At 43.2% G+C, this 16,888-nt stretch overlaps 1 protein-coding gene across 1 annotated transcript in view; it reads right to left on the bottom strand.

The window, feature by feature from the left end:
- pde8b (phosphodiesterase 8B) overlaps positions 1-16,888 on the bottom strand; it is a 315,649-nt gene that overhangs the window by 56,513 nt on the left and 242,248 nt on the right. Inside the window, exons 8-10 of the mRNA XM_080189730.1 lie at positions 16,262-16,402; positions 12,505-12,593; positions 124-178 (exon numbers count right to left, since the gene is read on the bottom strand). Of these exons, the coding sequence (XP_080045856.1) occupies positions 124-178; positions 12,505-12,593; positions 16,262-16,402 (285 nt within the window). The remainder of the gene's footprint in view (positions 1-123; positions 179-12,504; positions 12,594-16,261; positions 16,403-16,888) is intronic.

Below are 16,888 nucleotides of genomic sequence, written 5' to 3'. Positions count from 1 at the left end.
TGTTATTACTGCAATAGATCGTCATTAGTGTGTAGGCTTCCATCAGCAATGTAGAGCCTTCGTTCATTAAAAAAGAACTCTTCAGAGGAAAATAATGGGGAAAGTAGCAGTTAAAATTCTTACCTGCTTAACGTTGTCACTGCACAATTTCTTGATGGACACAAAGTGCCTAATTTTCCTATTGATAGTAGACAAAGTACAGTTACACTCCCGAGTGAATCAGATGAAGCATTGGCAAACATTTAACAAGAGCTTGAAAATGGTGATTTTTGAGTTTACTGATGTCAATGACTAAGGCACTTTTTACAGATCAACTGAGGGGGAAATCCCCAGAATATATGATACCCCACTCAATCATTCACATTGTCAAGATTTTCTTTCCTTCTATTTGAATCTTAGTCTATTTTGTCATTGTTATGATATCAGAAAACATTTCAACAGCATTTGGAAAGCCCTCTTGTCGTACTATGGTGCCCTGACCTCATGTGCACCATTATGCTGTAATAAACCCAATCTCTGGAATGCTTGATGTATTTCTCTGAACTTGCTTCATTAACTATTTAAATATTGGCTTATGGGTGAATGCCTGTTAGTGATATGTACTACTATTATGGACTGTAATTCCCAGAATATACTTTCTACACACAGAAACTGTGTTTATCAATACGTTACCAGTTATAGTTAGAATCTGACAATTGTAGAACCCATAGAATACCTACACTGCAGAAAGAGGCCATTCAGCCCATTGAGTCTGCACCAACCACAATCCCCCCTAGGCCCTATTCCCAACATATTTACCCTGCTAATTCCCTGACACTGGGGTCAATTTAGCATGACCAATCAACCTAACCTACACATCTTTGGACTGTGGGAAGAAACCGGAGCACCGGGAGAAAACCCATGCAGGCATGAGGAAAATGTGCAAGCTCCACACAGTGACCTGAGGCCGGAATTGAACCTGGGTCCCTGGTGTTGTGAGGCAGCAGCGTCAACCACTGTGCCATCATGCTGCCCATTGTGTTAAACTGTAGAAGCTGAACTTCCAATTAACAAAGTTTGCATATCACTGTGCTAAGTGGTCACATCACAGTCAAGCCTGCATTATTTTTATATGGTCATTAACTCCCTTGCTGATTGGAATTTTACAGAACTTCTACAGAAGAGGCCATCTGGCCCATCGAGTCTGCACCTTTGGCCGAGTATTTTATCTCTCCCACCCTATCCTTGTAATTCCACACACTTACCATGGCTAATCCCATCCAACCTAAGGGGCAATTTAACATATCCAATCCATCTTAACTGCACATCTTTGGACTTTGGGAGGAAACTGGAGCACCTGAATAAAACCCACACACTGAGAGAACATGCAAACTCCACAGTCATCCAAGGCTGGAATTGAAACCTGGTCCCTGGAACTATGAGGCAGCAGCGCTAACCACTGTATTACTGTGCCGTCATATGGTCTATAAGTTGTTACCAGCATAACGCCAATTTATTGGTCCACCCTAAACTGTCAAATCCATTTTTCCAGGTTTTACCAAGTGTGAATTTTCAAGAGGAAAAATGAAAACTCAAGAAATTTGAACAGGTGCATATTATGATTCTGGCCCAGGCCTCCAAGCATCTGATAAGATTTCATTATAGACCATTGACTCTTTGTTTAAAGCAGACAAAGTTTGAGTTTCAAGAGACTTCTTCAGCGAGTAAAGCCACAAGAATCCATGGGTTTCGAACAAATAAAAATAATTTTACTATACAGGGTCACAAAGAGAAAACAATTTATAATATCTATCTTGTACTCTAACATGAAAATACATGTAGATTAACAGGTGAACCTGTGGTCGAACACACCACACTATACAAGAGATAGCAAATACAACCAAGACAGATCCTACCCATGCATTTTTCAGCATCCCACCCAGACATCACTGTGAGTCAACCAATCTCACTAAAACTCTGTCTCCCTCACAAAGAACTCCAAACTTTTCATTTTTAAAGATTCAGTATCTGAATTCCATCAAACCCATACCAACTCAATTGCCTCACAGACTGCACATCTCAGTTTTCAACCTTGACTCTTGAGGCTCTATTCCCTCAAAATTTCTAGGCCTGTACTCCAGACTCTACTTACTGGCACTATCTCAGCTCTTTAATAACCAGCTGGCTTACATGGCTTGGTAGTGCCCTTCGATTTCACCAAGATATAATTGGGTCTCATGGCTTCTTCTGAGCCCTAACCTTTTCCAGCATGGAGCCTGTGACCTTCTGCTACCTCCTCAGCTTCCTAGGACTTCTACTGAATCCCAGAGCATGCAAACCTTAGTTTCTTTTGCCTGTATTCCACTAACAGTTGGGCTTTACCTCTCCCACAGAACAACAACCCCACCTCCCCCATCCAGCAAACAAACATAAATTTAAACCCTGGAAATTTCTCAATCTCTGCCCATCTCCATGATGATATAGCCTTCTAGGGCTCACTGAATTCTTTTAAATAAACTGTAGCTTTAATTCTCAAATCAGATCAATTCTCTGGGCTGCATTTCTTTGCTTGCAATGTAGATGCCTCAGGTGGAGTTTTCACAAAAAATTTCTAAGTGTCATAATTGCAAGAAAAAATGGATGAACCACACCAATCTGCTTCAAATCCTTTGATACTCAAGTTACTTGTTTTGAGATTGGCAAGTTGTGCATCTGTACTGAGAGGGTGGGATCTGTACATTCCAGTGAGCCTGCTGCAGAGAGCTTGGGTGCCATTTCATAAGGGTGCCCTGATCTCACAGTGCTCCGGGAGACACCCCCTCTAACCCTCTTCATTGGCAGCATGCTTTGCCCCCCAACATGGGTTGTCCACATCAGGGTCATAAGAACATAAGAAATAGGAGCAGGAGTAGGCCATCTAGCCCTTTGAGCCTGCCCCGCCATTCAATAAGATCATGGCTGATCTGTCGTGGCTCAGTTCCACATTCCCGCCCTCTCCCCATAACCCTTAATCCCCTCGCTTATCAAAAACCCATCAACCCGCATCTTAAAAATATTTAGCGAGGCAGCCTCCACCACCTCAACGGGCAGAGAATTCCAGAGATTCACCACCCTTTGAGTGAAGAAGTTCCTCCTCAACTCCGTTCTAAACTGCCCCCCCTTTGTCTTGAGGCTGTGCCCCCTTGTCCTACTGTCCTTTCTGAGCGGGAACAGTCTCTCCACCTCTATCCTATCCATCCCATTCATCATCTTATATGTCTCAATGAGATCTCCCCTCATTCTTCTAAACTCTAACGAGTACAAGCCTAGTTTATTTAGCCTCTCCTCATAGCTCAACCCCCTCAACTCCGGTATCAGCCTAGTAAACCTCCTCTGCACTCCCTCCAAGGCCAGAATATCCTTGCGTAAGTACGGCGACCAAAACTGCACACAGTACTCCAGCTGTGGCCTCACCAATGCCCTATACAGCCGCAGCAAGACCTCCCTACTTTTATATTCAATCCCCCTCGCTATGAAGGCCAGCATCCCATTCGCCTTCCTGACCACCTGCTGCACCTGCAGGCTGGGTTTTTGCGACTCATGCACAAGGACCCTGAGGTCCCTCTGCACCGTCGCCTGCTGCAGTTTTTCGCCACATAAGAAATAGTCCTTCCTACCATTATTCCTACCAAAGTGGACCACCTTGCACTTGCCAACATTAAATTCCATTTGCCATTTCCTGGCCCATTCGCCCAGCCTATCTAGATCCTTCTGCAGACTCTCCACACCCTCCGCGCAATTTGCCGTTCCCCCAATCTTGGTGTCATCAGCAAATTTCGACACCATACACTCGGTTCCCTCCTCCAGATCATCTATATAAATGGTAAATAGCTGAGGTCCCAGCATCGACCCCTGGGGCACTCCACTAGTCACCAACCGCCAATCTGAATAGCACCCATTAACCCCCACTCTCTGCCTCCTATTTGACAACCAATCCTCTATCCACGCTAACACCCTACCCCCAACTCCATGCCCCCTTACCTTCTGCAATAACCTCTTGTGAGGTACCTTGTCAAACGCCTTCTGAAAATCAAGAAAGACCACATCCACTGGCTGTCCTCTATCCACCGCCCTAGACACATCCTCATAGAACTCCAATAAATTCGTCAGACACGACTTCCCCTTAACGAAACCGTGCTGCGTCTGCTCTATCAAGCAATTCCCCTCAAGATGCCTCGCTATTTCCTCCTTGATGACGGATTCTAACATTTTACCTACAACAGACGTTAAACTAACCGGCCTATAATTCCCTGCCTTTTGCCTGCCTCTGCCGGACAACTAAAGATACGGAAGAGACACAAGAGACCTCTGTTTGCTTGACTTGTCTGCACTGATTTACACGAAGCTGCTTCAGAAACATAATGCACATCCAGAATTTTAAAGGATTTTTCAGAGTTTATCTCTGCTCATAATGTTGAATGCCTTTGTGAAACCTACAAAAATGATGTTCATACCTTTGATTTGCTCACAACACCTTTCTTGCATTTGTCTGAGTGAAAATACCTGGTCTCTGTTTGCTCTGAAGCTGTGTCTGCTCTGAAGCTACACTGGCTGGGAGGTTTTATCGGCAATGATAGGTATAAGCCTGTTGCTGGTAAGATCCTGGCCAGGATCTTACCAGCAACAGAATGGAGGGTAACAACCCTCATAGTTGTTGGAACAGTCTGACTTTTCTCCATTCTTTTTGAATAAGATGATAATAACAGCGTCACAAACCTCCTTTAGGAACATGTCCTGGTTCCAGCTGACCATGATGAGTCTTTCATCAAGTGAGTGATGAAGGGGCAGTCCAGGTCCAGCACCACCCCCTCTCTTCTTGAGCTTTCTATTTGGCATAAAAAATTCTCCCAGATGCATTTTAAGAATTCCACTCCCTCTAACTAAGCCTTTCACACTTTGACTATCTCAGTTAATATTGGGGACATTGAAATCCGCTACTATTATTACCCTATTATTCTTACAATTCTCAGAAATGTGCCTACATATCTGCCTTTCTATTTCTCCCTGTCTGTTTAGGGGCCTATACTACACTCCCAGCAATGTGATTGCCCCCTTTTCATTTGTAAGTTCCACCCAAATGGCCTCAGTTGAGGAACCTTCTAAGGTATCATCCCTCCTTACTATAGTAATTGACTCCTTGATCAATACCATGACACCATGACCTCCTCTTTTATTCCCTCCCCCAAACATGGAGTTTAAGTTGAGCGAATCTATGGCACTTCCTGCACACATGATCACATGACTGCAAGGAGTGTCTACAAATTCCTACATGCTGCAGGTGGTGCAACACACAGGACTGAGCTCCTGTGCCATTACTTCAGTTTAAGGACTCTTTTATTAAATTTATGTCCAGTAGAAATTCATTTAATTCTTTTTTCAAAGTTGGAACTCTTACCTTAATGTAGCTTTAAGTTGGAGAAAAAAAAACTTACCCATTACCTATTGAGTGTGTCGTGAGAGCTCTGCTCTGTCTGCTGATCCTTGGCAGGTCAGCTCCTATAGCTGTAACTGAACTCTTATTATCAAATTCATCAGTCATTTTATATATATAGATCATAACTAGATCATTGATCTAGTTATATACTAGATCATTCCTCCTTTTCTCCAAATTCCCACTGTATCCAAATTCCCAATTGAGCCACTCCACTCAAGTGCCACTCCGTTCCAGGACCGTTCTGTTCAGAACTGCTTTGCTCAGGCCCTCTTGCTCTTTAGACGATTTCCAAGTTCCCAGTGATGACTCAATTGCCTTACACCTGATGATTAGCATCTATTGAAAAACAAATGCTTGCAACTGATTGACAGTTAACTGCTACTGGTGGGCAAGTTCTGTTAGCAGAATTTCTAAAGTTCTAGATTCAAGTCGAGCTGCTAAACAAGGTTTCAGTTTTACAGATTCCATTTACCAATATTTACCAAACTTTGCACTGTCTCCAAATTCTCAATTAAGCCACTCTGTTCAGGTGCCACTCTGTTCCAGAACCACTCTGCTCTGAATCATATCAAACCCAAGATTCCCTGAGAACCGCCAATGGCAAGATCCTACACATCAGCAAGGTGTCAGTTCTTGGCCGCTGTTTGGAGCACTTTGAAATACACTTCAATGCCAAGTGGACAGTGCATGATACTGCCATCAACCACAACCAACAGCAGACAGTCAAACAAGAACTAGATGAATGTCCAACCCTGAAGGAATCAGTGAGTACCATCAATCAGATGAAAAGCAACAAAGCCCTTGGAATCAATGGAATTCCATCCAAAGTCTTGAAACATGGTGACCCTGCCCTAGATACTAAACTCTACTTCATCAAGTGAGTGATGAAGGGGCAGTGCTCCGAAAGCTTGTGGCTTGTGCTACCAAATAAACCTATTGGACTTAAACCTGGTGTGGTGAGACTTTTTACTGTGCTCACCTCAGTCCTCGCCGGCATCTCCACATCACAGGAGAAGTGCCAGAGGACTGGAGAACAGCTAATGTGGTATTGTTATTCAAGGAGAAGTGGGAAAAAACCAGGAAATTACAGGCCAGTGAGTCTAACTTCAGTGGTAGGGAACCAATTGGAAAATGTTCTGAGGGACAGAATTAATCTCCACTTGGGAAGGCAAAGATTAATTAAGGATAGTCAGCATGGTTTTGTGGAAGGGAAATCATGTATCACAGGTAAGATTGAATTTTTTGAGGAAGTGACTAGGTGTGTAGATGAGGGTAGTGCAGTTGATGTAGTCTACATGGGCTTGACTAAGACTCTTGAAAAGGTCCCACATGGGTGGCTGATGAAGAAGGTATGAGCCCATGGGATCTAAGGCAATTTGGCAAACTGGATCCAAAATTGGCTTAGTAGCAAGAGGCAGAGGGTAATAGTCAAAGATTGTTTTTGTGACTTTAAGCGTGTATCCACTGGTGTTTCGCAGGAATCAGTGCTGGTTCCCTTATTGTTCATAGTGTACATTAATGATCTGGATGTGAATGTAGGGCATTTGATAAGTAAATTCACAGATGACACAAAATTATTGGTGTTGGCAAATAATGAAGAGCAAATCCTTAGATTACAGGATGATATATATGGGCTGGTTTGAGGGGCAGAAGAGCGGCAAACAGAATTTAATCCTGAAGAGCTATTTGCTGTCTGGCCACCAAACTATAGGAAGGAAGTGACTGCACTAGAGAATGTGCAGAGGAGATTCACCAGGATGCTGCCTTGGCTAGAGTGTGTCAGCTATCAACAGAGCTTGGGTAGGCTGGGGTTGTTTTCCTAAGAGCAGAGAAGGCAAAGGGGGAACCTGATAGGTAGGAATAATGGTAGGAAGGATTATTACTTACATGGAGAAAAACTGCAGCAGGTGACGGTGCAGAGGGACCTCGGGGTCCTTGTGCATGAGTCGCAAAAACCCAGCCTGCAGGTGCAGCAGGTGGTCAGGAAGGCGAATGGGATGCTGGCCTTCATAGCGAGGGGGATTGAATATAAAAGTAAGGAGGTCGTGCTGCGGCTATATAGGGCATTGGTGAGGCCGCAGCTGGAGTACTGTGTGCAGTTTTGGGCGCCGTACTTACGCAAGGATATTTTGGCCTTGGAGGGAGTGCAGAGGAGGTTTACTAGGCTGATGCCGGAGTTGAGGGGGTTGAGCTATGAGGAGAGGCTGAATAAACTAGGCTTGTACTCGTTAGAGTTTAGAAGAATGAGGGGAGATCTCATTCAGACGTATAAGATGATGAATGGGATGGATACGATAGAGGTGGAGAGACTCTTCCCGCTCAGAAAGGACAGTAGGACTAGGGGGCACAGCCTCAAGATAAAGGGGGGGCGGTTTAGAACGGAGTTGAGGAAGAATTTCTTCACTCAAAGGGTGGTGAATCTCTGGAATTCTCTGCCCGTTGAGGTGGTGGAGGCTGCCTCGCTAAATATTTTTAAGATGCGGGTTGATGGGTTTTTGATAGGCAAGGGGATTAAGGGTTATGGGGAGAGGGCGGGAATGTGGAACTGAGCCACGACAGATCAGCCATGATCTTATTGAATGGCGGGGCAGGCTCGAAGGGCCAGATGGCCTACTCCTGCTCCTATTTCTTATGTTCTTATGTATAAAATTATGAGGGTATAGATAGGGTGGATAAGAAGGAGCATTTCCCCCTAGGAGAGGGGTCAATAACCTGGAACGTAGATTAAGTTAAGGGGGCAGGAGGTTTACGGAAGATGAGGAAAAATGTTTTCTGCCAGAAGGTGGTGTAAATTGGAACCCACTGCCAGAAAGGTTGGTAGGGGTGGGAACCCTCGTAGCATTTAAGAAGTATTTAGATGAGCTCTTGAAATGCCATAACATATGTGGCTATGGACCACATGTTGCAAAATGTTAGATTAGAATAGATACCTGATGGCTGGTGTGGACACGATGGGCCAGAGGGCTTCTTTCCATGCAGTAAAACTCTGTGACTCTATGATGATGCATAGACAGATTTTAGGGCTTCATAGAAGCTTCATATGCTGCTACTATCAGTATACAGCTGAGTTTTTTCCATATGTGTGATCCACCAGTCATTTTGGATGTTCCTCAGTTTAAGTTGAAGGGTGCTGCATGCTTGACAATAGGCTGTCTTTTTCCCCTGGCTGGCCAACTGGGCCAGGTGAGCCTGGTGAGCTGACCTTTCTATTATTAAGGGATCTTGCATTTCCTTGTCATTTTCATCAAACCACTGTTCTTCTTGATGCTGGGTGCCATAACGTCATTTTAGGTATCCAGTACAGCTGTTTTGATGTGTTTCCAGAGTTCTCCTGAATGGACTCAGCAGTGAGATCAGGGTGTTCCAGACTGCTCTGTCAGGTTACTTGATATCTATCTTTGCAAGATAGGATTTGAAGCTTGTTGACTTGAAATGTTTATTCTGGGTTGTTGCTGGGCCTGTTCTTGGGCTTAGACTTAAAATGTAAATACAGCTTTGAATGGTCCGTATGGCAGCCAGCACCAGACATGACCCTAGTAAGCAGGACGTCCTTTAGGTCACACTGGTGCACCAAGTTGCAGTCTCTCAGGTTCCAGTGTTTACAGCGAGGGTAGCATCCATGTGGTTGAAGCAGTATTATTATTAAAAGAAAGTGTTGGTTACGGAAAGTTACGTTTCTGCACAGAATTCATTGAACATAGAACATTCTCGCACAGTATAGGCCCTTTGGCCCTCAATGCTGTGCTGAGCTACATCCAATCCCAAGGTCAAGCTATCCCACTCCCTATAATTCTGGTGTGCTCCCTGTGCCTATCCAATAACCACTTGAAAGTTCCTAAAGTGTCCGACTCCACTATCACAGCAGGCAGTCTATTCCACACCCCAACCACTCTCTGAGTGAAGAATCTACCTCGGACATCCCTCCTATATCTCCCACCATGAACATTATAGTTATGCCCCCTATAACAGCTCCATCCACCTGAAGAAATAGTCTCTGCACGTCCACTCTACCAATCCCTCTCATCATCTTATTAACCTCTATTAAGTCGCCTCTCATCCTCCTCCGCTCTAAAGAGAAAAGCCCCTGCTCCCTCAACCTTTCCTCATAAGGCCTACCCTCCAAATCAGGCAACATCCCAGTAAATCTCCTCCGCACTCTCTCCAATGCTTCCATATCCTTCTTATAGTGAGATGACCAGAACTGAACTCAATATTCCAAATGTGGTCTCACCAACGTCTGGTATAGTTGCAGCATTATCCTATGGCTCTTAAACTCAAACCCCCTGTTAATAAACGCTAACACACTATAAGCCTTCTTCACGGCTCTATCCACTTGAGTGGCAATCTTCAGAGATCTGTGGATATGAACCCCAAGATCTCTCTTTCCTCCACATTCCTCAGAACCCTGCCGTTGACCCTGTAATCCGCATTCAAGTTTGTCCGACCAAAATTTATCACCTCACACTTATCAAGGTTAAACTCCATCTGTCACTTTTCGGCCCAGCTCTGCATCGTATCAATATCTCTTTGCAGCCTGCAAGAGCCCTCCACCTCATCCACTACTCCGCCAACCTTGGTGTCATCAGCAAATTTACTAACCCACGCTTCTGCCCCCTCTTCCAAGTCATTGATAAAAATCACAAATAGCAGAGGACCCAGCACTGATCCCTGTGAAACACTGCTGGTAACTGGCCTCCAGTCTGAAAATTTTCCTTCCACCACCACCCTCTGCCATCTATGATTCAGCCAGTTACTTATCCAATCGGCCAAATTTCCTTCTATCCCACACATCCTTATCTTCTTCATGAGCCTACCATGGGGAACCTTATCAAATGCCTTACTAAAATACATATATACGACATCGGGGTAGCACAGTGGTTAGCACTGCTGCTTCACGGCTCCAGGGTCCTGGGTTCAATTCCCAGCTTGGGTCACTGTCTGTGTGGAGATTGCACATTCTCCTCGTGTCTGCGTGGGTTTCCTCCAGGTACTCCAGTTTCCTCCCACAGTCCAAAGATGTGCGGGTTAGGTTGATTGGTCATGCTAAGAAGTTGCCTGTTGGTGTCCAGGGATGCGTAGGTTAGAGGGATTAGTGGGTATATGGGGGTGGGGCCTGGGTGGGATTGTGTTTGGTGCAGACTCGATGGGCCGAAGGGCCTCTTTCTGCACTGTAGGATTCTATGATCAACTGCTCTACCTTCGTCCACATACTTAGTTACCTCCTCAAAGAATTCAATCGGATTTACGCCTCACGAAACTGTGCTGACTGTCCTGGATTAAACTGCATCTTTCCAAATGGTCATAAATCCTATCTCTCAGGACCCTTTCCATTAACTTACTGACCACCGAAGTAAGACTAACTGGCCTATAATTACCAGGATCATTCCAATTCCCTTTCTTGAAGAGAGAAAGGACATTCACCACTCTCCAGTCCTCTGGCACAATTCCCATGAACAGTGAGGACTCAAAGATCAAAGCTAAAGGCTCCGCAATCTCATCCCTTGCCTCCCAAAGTATCCTAGGATGTATCCCATCTGGCCCAGGGGACTTATCCACCCTCAGATTTTTCAAAATTGCTAATACATATTCCCTCAGAACATCTACCTCTTCTACCCTATCAGCCTGTATCAAGCACTCATCCTCAAAAACATAGCCCTCTCCAAGAGTAGATATCTGTTTTCATTGCAGCTTCCAACTCCATTGTTTATGAGCCACATCTTTTCATGTCATACTGACACAGCCAATTCTGAAATCACCAAGGACAACATCCTCAGGAGTCATGTTCCAGATTAGTTCACTATAATTATTGTACAATTTATCTTTGTCAACTGGGTTAGCCTTCAAGATTGGGGCATACACACTGATGAGAATTGCATGCTGCTGGTCTTGAGTTGAGAGGAGGAGGGACAGAATATGTGTAGAATGACCAATTGGAGGGTTTGAAATTTAGTGGTGATAATCTTGGTCACCATGAAACCAACATCAAAGAGGCACTTTGAGCCCTGCTTGATCAATAGAGGGTGTAGCAGTGTTGTGTTCTGTTAGGCTGTCTTGCTCTAAGAAATGGACCTGTATCGGTCCATTTATCGATGTCGGTCTTACTAGCTCATGGGCCTTCAGGGCTGAACATCTTTGAGGGCAACTGTTATCATCAGAATCAACCATTGTTCTCATGGTCTAGCTAGTGAGTTTCAGAATTCTTCTTCTTTTCCCACCTTTTTAGTTAGGTTGGGAATTTGTATTTTCTTCACTGTTGCAATTTAGCTGCTTTAGAAGATGCCCATTTACAAAGTCAAGCCAACTTCGGAAATCAGATACTTAAGCATTCATCAGCCAGTCTGATTCTGGATATGTAATTTATACTGGATAAAGGAAAAGGGCAAGCTCTCTCAACTTCCTGGCTGCAGTGCTGAAGATCTCTGCTCCAGAACTAGCTTCGAAATGGCTCTGTCTAAATTAATCTGAGTATGGTCCAACCCATTCTTACAAATCAACCCAGCTTCAAGAACTTATAAGCATTTGTCATCTGTGCTCACACTTAATAGAGGAAAACTGAACATGTCACATTCAGTCACAGGTTCTGATCAGGAGATTAGATTACAATAGCATTGAATTAAGACAAAATCTGATTCTGAATATTGCAGCAAGATTAATTACTTCAATTCTACTGTAAAGATTCTTAGTGATGTTCAATACAATGACCTTACTCTTCCTTCATTATTGCACTTACATTCAAGCACAAAAAGCAATGTCACTGCCACATAGAGAAGAGCAGGATTACGATTTATTTAAGGAAGAGATCAATATTCCATAACGTTTTTATGAGATTAATAATTAGCCGTTGGGATGAAGAAAGATTTACAGACTTAGTATCACTCCTTTGAAACTTTATCAATAGTTCTACAAGACCATTTTTCACAGAATTGGTACATTTAAAGCTAAATCTGAAGAATTTTTGTTGTCTGCTTTGTACATGCCGGGGACATTACGTCCAGAAGTGTTTATTTCTGTTTTCCTGTCTTGTTTTCCTGGAATTGAATGGTGATACTTACCCACCCTGGCCTATTACAGGTGTTATTGTTACATCTTGCTGTATACTTTCTCCTGCTTTTTGCCTTGCATAGTAAATTCCTTGCCATTTCTGTAAAAAAAAATCATGAATTATGTCAATTTTGGAATATTTGAAGATATTATTTTGTGCATCTCTTTGTATGGGTTTCCCACAACTGTCACAAACACCACACAGCATTCCACAAACTCTTTAGTATTCATTCCATTATACCAATTTAAGTAAATTTTTAATAGTTTCTCTTTATGGGTAATGTGAAATCCCTTTCATGGTTGTAATATTTGGTAGCTGATCTGATCTATCCTCCTCTGGCATCTGCTCGGGTGCTCTCTGTGAGGAAGTGGTCTAAATAAATCAGGAGATCAATTAGAGTTTAACAGTACAAATCAATTGAAAGTATTTTGTAATTACGCAAATTGGAGACATTTCATTTCTCAAAAAGTTTTGTGTTGCAGTTGCCTAAGGAATTCATTTTATCATTCCTGCATATGCCTGGATTGGATCCAATTTATGAACAATAGATTGATGCCAGTCATGTTTTCAGCGACGTTGAGGTTTTGTCACTGCAGCTTTGATGAAGCTATTTGTGCATGCAAATGAGGTGGCCTAGAAATTGGTTGAGGCCATTTTGGGTGCACAGGGAGCGTAGTCATTAGTGGAATCTTATGGAGGCTAGAGGCGTCCCGGCCACTGTCTGCAGATCCAGCAAAATCCCTGTGTCCCTCTTTTTGGGAAAACTCATTGTATCGTGTGTCCCTCAGGCACTTGACAAGGTAGCAATGGGCTGGCAGTTGTTCTGTATGAAGCAGTTGCTGCTTACACCCTCCCAAGATCTTGGATGAAGGACCCAGGCACATGTGAGTGATGGCAGGGAGGGAGTTGCTCAAAGGTGGAGTTGGGGAAGGGAGGGAAGGGGTTTAGCAGCAAAACAGGGGTTTGACTCTCAGCAGGCACCAGATCTCTCAATAAGGCACTGTGTAACACAGGGTCCTTGAGAACCGGCAAGCAAACACACCATGCTCCATGTGGCTTGATAGGTGGGATTGAGGCCCTTAAGTGGGCATTAATTTCTGACTCAATGGCTTTAACTGGTGGCAGGTATGGGTCTTGCTGCCCTGGATTGAAACTGGATGCAGGCAGGAAGATGGCGGGTTCACTACCTACTATCCTCCTAACCCATAAAATGCATCTCATCCCTGCCACAGGGAGGTCACAAGATTCTGCCTCGTATGCCTGAATGGTGGCTCAATGTTTTTCAAATATTAGTGTTCTGGTTTCAGTTCAATACTATTGGCAAAGTGCCAAGTATCCACAGCTCAAGAGGGCTCCATGGATGGAGCAGAATTATGCTGGTACCTGCTGGTGGGTTTGCAAGTGCAAAATATTGCAGAATTCCTTAGGTGGCCTACTGCTCTCCCCTTACTGTCTGTAATTTTAAAGATCTAAGTGAGATCTAGGGTGGCTTGTCTGTTCTCCTGCCAAATATAAGCTAATTATTGACTACTTAAGAGCTACTTCCTGCCAAGTCTCAATTTAAAGGTTGACAGGAGGATTTCAGAGGTAGAGGAGAAACCTGGCAAGTCAGCCTGCTTGGATCTTGGGCAGGAAAAGAGGGTGTGGCACCTCCCTCAAAGACCTCCTCTTGGTATTGAGCATCCTACTCCCAAGGTCTGTTCTGACATGGGTGTTCCCTGCATCCCTGATTTTTCCATCAAGACACCCAACACCCTTCCCCCAGCCTCATTTCCCCTCCCTTCCATGAGATCTCAGACTTGATCCTGGACTCTGGTTTTAGAATCTGGGAATCAAGTCCTGACCACTGCTGCCACTAGGTCTACAGAGGTATAAGCCAATCAAACTGGCTGACAGTTCTCTAATGCAGAACTTTCACTAGCCAAATTACACTCTAGGAAATGTTAACTACCCGTGGCCTGTCGTGATTGGCAAAGATGTGTTTCCACTTGGCTCTCTGGGTGATAGTGGAGAAACCGCAGTATCTGGAAAATCCTGCCCCATGTTTGGCTCACTTCTAACCTTCAGTTAAGTGTTGTAGGGGAATGCTTAGGGGCTTCCTATGATTATGAAAGCCGCTTTATAAATGCAAATTATTTTCTCTTCACAGAATTATTAGTGCAGAAGGAGGCCATTCAGCCCATCATGCCTGCATCTCTTTTATCTCGGGTGAAAATCCAAACCCTGAAATTTCACAGGAGATCCACAACAATCTTTGAGAACACAGCAAAGAGGCCAAAGTCTGAAGGTAAGACTGAAAGACCTCTGGAAGCCACTTTGTCTTAGCTAGATTTTGATATCAGACAACTATGGGTTGATACAGAAAACAGTGAGATAATGAGGCCCGATTGGGATCTGAGAAAAGAAGGAACAGAACATTTTATAGTAATGTAATGCCAAAATTCCAGTTAACAGTAGAGTCTTGAGATTTTCATTATTGTTTTGGGATTGCATTCCATGATTCTGTTCATTTTTCTGTGAATCTGTGGGCTTGTTTCTAACTGTTGAGCAGCAAACATTAATGAGCGATGAATGAAAAAGGGCCCTGAGCTGTTCACCCCATTTTCTGGTCGCAATTGCTAAGTCACAGTATCAAACAAATTTGGCATTTAAACAAATTTTTAACGTATATATATGAAAATAAACAGCATGGCAATTTATGACCAAATAATATGGTTTTAGTTGAAGAAAGACCATTGGTTAGGACATGAGGAGATCTTTCCGTCCTCTTCAGATAGCAATAGGTAGGCCTAGATTACAGCCTTGCACGTGATCAATTGTTTGGACAAAGAGGTTTGAATTAGCGAATGTGAATTAAGCAATAATACGGAATGCACTGCCTAAGAGATGCCAGTTCAAGAGTAACTTTTAAAAGTGAATTTCATAAGGGAAAAAATGCAGGGCTATAGGGATAAAGAAGGGGAATGTAATTAATTGGATAGCTCTTTCAAAGAGCCAGCACAAATTTGATGGGTTGAATGGCCTCATTCTACACTGAAGGGTTCTATGATTCTGCCCCTAGCCTAATGAGAGTGGCTTCTGTTTTATGCTGGAAATATTGGCAGGAGAAATAGCATAGCAATGAAGCCAATTATTTTATATATGCTCTACACTGTGAGGGATGCAAGCAAAGAAAAATTGAGGTAATTAAAAATGCTGCATTGTCAGTTGGCATGTGAGCCAACTGATTAGAAGGAGCAGGGAAATAGACGAATTAGAAGCAGAAATGTTGCCAAGCTTTGTATAAGGACTGAACAAAATGTTGCTCAGTGGCAGCAGTCAATCTGCAGGCTGAAGATGGTCCTTCCAAGGACTAGGCTAGGGAACCATAATGAGCTAATAAGAAATAGCCAGCAAAGAATTGGAAGGAAAAGATTTTTCTGGTCAAACTTTGTTAGGTGAATTCAATCTTTCTCTTACTCAGTGCATATTGGGTTCAATTCTTCCCCAAAGCACTTTTTCACAAACGTTTTTGAAATTTCTATAATTACCAGTGTGACAACTTGAATGGCTCATATTGCTAAGTTCAAAAACAAAAACATTTGCATTTATGTAGCAACTCTCACTACCTCAAAGTGCCTGAAAACACTCCAGTCAAACAATGAAGTGCAGTCGCCATTATAATGTAAAAAATATGATGGCCAAATTATGCACGGCAAGGTCCCACAAACAGGAGAACGTAAGGGGTAAATATATCAAAAACCTGAAATGCTGTAAGGAGCACTTACCTTTCCTTTCTTGATACATGTGTTTATTGTATCAAGAAGATCTGCTTTATTTTTGTCACTCTTGGGTAGTTCAGTAAGTTCTTTGCCAATCAACTCCCCTTTATGATAACCCATCATGTGTTCAAATGCTGGATTCACATACTGCAACAGAAGCCAAGACTGAAATTAACTTTCTGCTCAAACTTAAGCTTGTGTTTTTTAAAACGTGTATTACTTGATTTTTGCTGTTAGTAATATTATTGATATAGTTTCATCATTAAAAGTTATTTTTCCCAGTAAAATCACTGATACTGCAATTCTTTCATCAAAAACCTAAATTTCCCTTCCTAACAGCATGGTGGGTATACCTAGACCAGATGGATTGCAGTGGTGTAAGAAGACGGATTACCATCACCTTCTTAAGGACAATTAGGGATGAGCAATGAATGCTGGTCCTGCCAGTGCCAATCTCATCCCATTAAAGAATAAAGAAAAGAAACTAGTGCAATTAACCAGGCCTGCAAATACATGTCTATTCTGACACATTTCTGGTGAAACTTCAGCAGGTTTTTTAGAACATAGAATGGTTACAGCATTGAAGGCAGCCGTTCAACCTATGGTTGAATCTATGATGGTTCTCTGAAATTT

This window comes from Carcharhinus amblyrhynchos, chromosome 5 (assembly GCF_965287045.1).
Source record: "Carcharhinus amblyrhynchos chromosome 5, sCarAmb.v2.hapA, whole genome shotgun sequence".
Taxonomy (NCBI): Eukaryota; Metazoa; Chordata; class Chondrichthyes; order Carcharhiniformes; family Carcharhinidae; genus Carcharhinus; species Carcharhinus amblyrhynchos.
This window is presented reverse-complemented; position numbering and strand designations above follow the sequence as displayed.